The sequence below is a fragment of the Aptenodytes forsteri genome, unplaced genomic scaffold (assembly GCF_000699145.1).
Source record: "Aptenodytes forsteri isolate BGI_AS27 unplaced genomic scaffold, ASM69914v1 Scaffold54, whole genome shotgun sequence".
Lineage (NCBI taxonomy): Eukaryota > Metazoa > Chordata > Aves > Sphenisciformes > Spheniscidae > Aptenodytes > Aptenodytes forsteri.
The window spans coordinates 14,217,669-14,223,322 of record NW_008796044.1 but is presented as its reverse complement, the minus strand read 5'-3'; the positions used below and the strand labels follow the sequence as shown (position 1 = coordinate 14,223,322).

The following is a 5,654-nucleotide window of genomic DNA, read 5'->3' as shown; positions in this document are numbered from 1 at the left end:
GGGTTTTTGGATTTTTGGGGTGATGTATTTGGGGGGGGTGTTTTGTTTTGTTTTGGTTGGGGTTTGTTTTGTTTGGTTGGGGTTTTTTTTACAAGCGCTAATTTAGGGCTTCGCTGTAGTTGAAATAACTTAAGCCTTATTTAACTTTTAAATGGATCATAGTCACCTTGTCCCAAACTGCTTTTAACACATAGCAAGTTGTTTTCATCCAAGTGATCCCCAAAAAACACCACCCCACCCCCCCAAACCCCAACAAAACCCCAAACCGACTCACTTCAAGGGCACATAGCTCTTGTTTAAAACAAGCCCAGCTCGCAGGGCTCTGAGCGCAGTTTGCTCCCGCCGCTGCTCACAGGTCTGCGGGGCGGCGAGTCCCCCTCTTCCCAGAGAGACACCAAGGGAGGGACCACACCGGCACGACGATGCAGACAGCACCACCATCCACAGCTCTTTGGTGGGCTTGCTTTAAGTCCGGTGATAAGAAAGAAGTCTTCTTAAGCTTAGTGGGGTTTCTGGAGGAGGAAAGCCCCCCCAGCCCAGGCGTTTAGGATACCCACCAGCTTCCAGCTGCCCCCCGGGAAGCAGGAGCGGGGCTGCAGCTAGGGCTGCTGACGCCGGCCATGCTCCCCACCTCCCCCTGCCTGTGGGCAGGGCTGGCAGGATCTCCCCATCCCCTCCATGGAGGGGATTTTCTCTTCCCCAGGGGACGCTTTTTTGGTGCACGGTGGCGAATTGAGCCTTAGCTGTTAGTTTGCAACCTGGCGCAGCTCTGCAGCAAATGTCGGCAAGGGCCACGAGGGACGTTTCCAGACCAAGCTCTTTAACTACAGACCAGAAGGCAATTTCAGCCTTCTTCAGGAGAAAGAGGAAAAAAAGAAACACATGTAAAGATGCCTTTGATTTGCTCAAAAATAGCTGAAAGGCTTCACGACAGCTCAGCAGAGCATCTTCGCCTTAGCACAGCGCTGGACTCCCGAAAGGTGGCAGCCAGGAGCAGCCACCGACACCACGACATTTCCTACCCACCAGGAAAGCAATTCTCCTTCCTTTGGCTCACAAATTACTTCGACATTCGTTACTAATGACTGTAACGAGTATTTCAGCAGCACATGGGAAAACCTTCCCCCTCCTCTCTTCCCCCCACCTCTCAAACACAGCAACCGGCAAACCCAGTGACCCGGAACAGAATTGGGACTTTCCTGGCCACAAAGGAGCCTCTTCAATCCCAATTGCTTTCTGCAGAGCAAAGGAAAAGCCTCTTGACCACTTAAGCGCACCAGTAGTGCCCTGGTTGCACAGACCGGAGCAAGACGCAACCCGCAGAGCCCCGTGAGGCTGACAGACTTGGTTGGGTCTGCACATCAGAAGGGAGAAAACTAATTTGACCACCAGTGTCCGAAGAGCTGAAAATAAGCATGACGGGGTTTGGTTATAAGGCAGCGAGGCGTACAGAATGCCTACAGGAGCCTTCCACTAGAAAACCAGCGAGGACAACTGCAGCAGCACATTTAAGAGCATCGTTACTGAAATATTTCCGAGGTTATTACACATAATCTTATGGAGAAAAAGTCCATCTTTTTTGTCCTGTGAGTATGGACTAACGCTGTGTGTTCTGGGAGGATTCATCTCCAGGACGGCAGGAAAATCTGGGACTGCCCACTTGCCTATTTTGCACCTACATGTAGCGTTTAAGGTTTGGGTTTTTCTTCTTTAAAACCAGAATTGAACTATCTGCTGCTTGCAAGGCTTTGTAACGCGCCTATGCATTCTCCCCCATCAAAGCACGGCACATCTTTCACCCATCTTTTGCTACTTCTGTGAAAAGAAAAAAAAGAAAAGGCTTGAAGTGCCTCAGCCCAAAGTCATTCATGCCCGTTCAGTACGACAGCAGAGCACTTAACGGAGCATTTCTATAAATGAGATTCCTTTACAAACTAATCTAAGCTGTTTATTGTTTCCAAGGAGCATGCACTTCCACAGCAGAACAGGAAGTTTTGACAGTTTAAGAAGTTCATTAAACTCTGGGAGGAAATTTAAACAATCAGCGACAGCTTTCATACAGCAAGGCAGCGCTGGAGAAGTCACTACCCTCCTAAAAGGCAGAGAGGCTGCAGCTTTTAATTATCACACTTGCATTAAGCCCCAGTGATTCTGTTACTACTTCTAAATTGTTTTGGCCCAACACCCAGGGCTCACAACCGAGTACAGCTATTTGCTCTTTTATTCTTATAGCCAAACATCGCTTTTGTCCAAACCTCAAACTCCTTTATCTGTAAACAGGCCAAAGCAAGGCAGTGGAAGAAGTAACAGTCTCAAGCACAAGAGAGTGCTTCAGCTTGGAAACAACCACTTCTTAGCACGTTTTCCTTGATACGGAGGAGTATATAAAATAGGAGAGGAGGAGCTCGGTGGCGTCAGTCCAGCGAGCAGGCGGCTCCCGGGCAGTCTGGCGTTGGCCGTGCCGGTACGTTTGCACCTACCTGGGGGGCACATGCAGTCTGACGGAGCCTCTCTCGCCGTCCGCAGCTTTGCTAGTCCTTCACCCAGTTTCTGTTTGGAGGAGGAATAAAAATAGCCATTTAGAGAATATATTCTATCTAAATGCAGACTGCGCGTGCACGCCAGCAGCCAAACCATCCAGCACCCTTCCTTCCAGTGAGAGGTAATAGTTTCACCCTGTTGTGTTCAGCCTCTTTGGATAATACCTCGTGCCATAGTAGCACACAAAATATTAAATGTTTCTTAGCAAGCGGCCGGTCTGCAACCCTCGCACGGGGCAGGCAAAGGCTCCTTCTGCATGTCCCAAAAGTCACTTGGTGCCAAGCACCGCGGGCTGGATTCATCCTGAGCAGCTATTACAAGTGCCATGTTCAGATGTCAGCATCGTCTCAGCATGTTTGGCGGCAGGAGTAGGGCTGGGGGAGCGAGCCCCTCTGCTCCGCCACGGCCGGCCCCGACAGCGAGGCAAACGCCCCGGGGAAAGCCCCGCTGCAACCCACGGCGAAGCCTGGAGGTTACAAGGCAGGGTGATATTTGCATAACAGATGTGACCTGATTTGGCTGATTTTGTACTTAAAATTCATGCTATGTGAAGTATTACAGGTTCTTTAGGAGAGGGATGAGGAGATGAAGGACAGTGGGGTGGGCACTGCCAGCAAGACCGGGGTGCTCACCCACCCCCAGCTCCACCAAAAGCCCAGTGTTGCCATCTCCAAGGTGAAAAACTCATCAGTGGGACTACTAGAACACGTAAAAATTCACAAAACTAATGCAATGTCTACGTGGCATATTGCAGACAGATGTGAGCGCGCTCTGCCTGCTCTCTAAGCCAACCAAAATGTTCGTGCCTGCATTTAGGACACTGCCAAGCCCAAGTAATAAGCCCTGATGACAGGTAAGTTATATTAGCTCAGGCATAGCGCTTCGTGGCTGGGGCAGCCCAGCACGGGTGGGAACATCTCACCTTCACCCGCAATCGTTGCTCTTTCAGTCCTCCAGGAATGCCCTGTCTCACCTAAAGTATTTACTAAGAGAGAAACCAATAATCTGATAACCGGAGTCCCCACATTTCAAAGAGAGAAAATTCAAAGTGCTTATTGAATTCAGGGTGTTCAGACTTGAATTTTACACAGCTGATGACCCAGTCTATGTTCAAATATTCAAACTCTGTGGACTATTCAGGAATTGGGCTACCTGTGAATTAGGTTCTTTTCCTTTTATTCCAGGGATCAAGTAGTTTTGTCTGTTGTTGCAATCCTATGCATTCCTTTCTAGCTGCGCGGATGTGATGCTAAGAGGTCCTGAAAGCATCAACACAGTTTCATAGCACCTGACAGAGAAGTTGTCCTAAGGGAAGTGTAAATAGCAGAATGATCCAGCTGCCTTCTACAGTACATACGCTTTCCTTGAGAAAAAGTGGCAAGAAAGTATCTAAAGAGACTTTTCTGACAGCCACTTGCACTCTAAATATTACGGAGTCACTCAATTTTTATGCTTAAAGTAATTTGGATGATGAAGATCCTTGAGGAAACGAAAATAAGCTCTTCCATCCTTTCAGTTCAGCAGGCATCACTGGGAACAGCAGAGGAGATCTGCTCCGGTCCTGAATCCTGGAGCGAGTTCTCTGTTCTCCCACTGAATTGTTCTTGTCATGAAACTGATTAATCTGGACACTCTCTGCCTGCCACGGACAATAAATCCTTTGTGAACAAAAGGGCCCAGCTTTGTTTACAACAACTGGATGCTTCTATAATCTTCCCGTTAACATTTTCCCTTCAGCATGCAAACTACGCGCTTCGAATTGGGGCTTTTGACGTAGAGCAAGTGGAGATGCCGCCACGTTCGGACCACGCTGTTGGAAATGTTTCGGAGGGCATCAAAGCAGGACCCTGCAGCACGTCCCGCTAAAGGAACAGCCAAGGGAAGGGCAAGGTCCTGCCACATTAAAAATCAGCAATTTCTCCAAAGTTAGACAGATGCCTGTCACAGGGCCAGAAACTAAATCCTAGTTGTCCAAATCCGCTTTCATTGCCTTAACCACACACTCACCCTTCCTTTATTATTTCCTATCCTCTTTTACTTGCCAGACATTTAAACAACACTAAAAGGAACAGAGCCAGCATGTTGGTGTTGTATTTGCTGCTCTTTATATGCAGCTCTGCCATAAATTATGCCAGCAAACCCCCAGACTGGTACACGGAGTAATGCTTTTTGGGTAGCGACAGAGAACAAAGTGTGCCGTGTCACGCACAGGGAGCGTACGGAGCTTTGGTTTCACTTCTGAAATATCGTGGTAAACTTCAAAGGAGGACCAACACAGAATTTCACAGAAAAACTGACCCCAGGCATCAGCTGATGTTCATGATGATGGAAATACTCTCTCGCTCTCCAGAAACTCTCAAGCACAGAAAGGGCAGAAGTTGCCCGACGAGCGAGAGGCCTTACGTAATGGAGAGGCGTTTGGTCAAGAAAGGGACACTTTCTGAAACTTTAACATAAATGAATAAGTTCTTTTAAAATGACTATTAATAGATAGCACAATCACTACCACGCATTCCTTGAATCTGTTACTCATTTCAAAATTTGCTTTCAGTACTGACAAAAGTTTGGTCATACTAAATGTTTCAACAAGCTCACTCTTGCATTAGAAACCCAATTATGTGGTTTTGCTTTATTTTCCCCTGTACAATCTCCATCTGAGCATTCCCAGTACAGAACAAGCTTTCCACACATAACTAAATCTCAGCAAGAGGTTGCACATGATCTTAGGCAGTGCCACAGAAACCATTCCCATTGCTAAGCACATTTATTGGAATAATTGGAACAGAACCACTGCCACGACTGGCAGGCTAATTCCTGCCTGGAGAAAAGACGTTAACTAGATTTTGTGATTACGCCTCGCAGGCACCCCTCTGTTCTGGTATTCAGGGTTTTCACAAAAATATTTTTTAACATTTCCCTTTTATCAAGGCACATCAATGCAACCAAGTTTCCAGGAGAATGGACGCGCTGCGGCGGTGCCAGCAGTACCCTCACCGTAACTCCAGCAGTAACACGCGGCAGGAGGAATTGTTCTCCCCGTCCCCCCCCGTGCAGCCTCCATCCCCCCTCGCATCCCGCCCCACGCACAGCTGAACCAGCTCCGCTCCCCAGCG

The 5,654-nt window shown here is 48.1% G+C and overlaps 1 protein-coding gene across 1 annotated transcript in view; it reads right to left on the bottom strand.

The window, feature by feature from the left end:
• COL23A1 (collagen type XXIII alpha 1 chain) overlaps positions 1-2,637 on the bottom strand; it is a 205,498-nt gene extending 202,861 nt beyond the window's left edge. The window contains exon 1 of the mRNA XM_019473849.1: positions 2,481-2,637. Coding sequence (XP_019329394.1) covers positions 2,481-2,637 — 157 coding nt within the window. The remainder of the gene's footprint in view (positions 1-2,480) is intronic.
• Between the last annotated feature and the right edge of the window lie 3,017 nt (positions 2,638-5,654).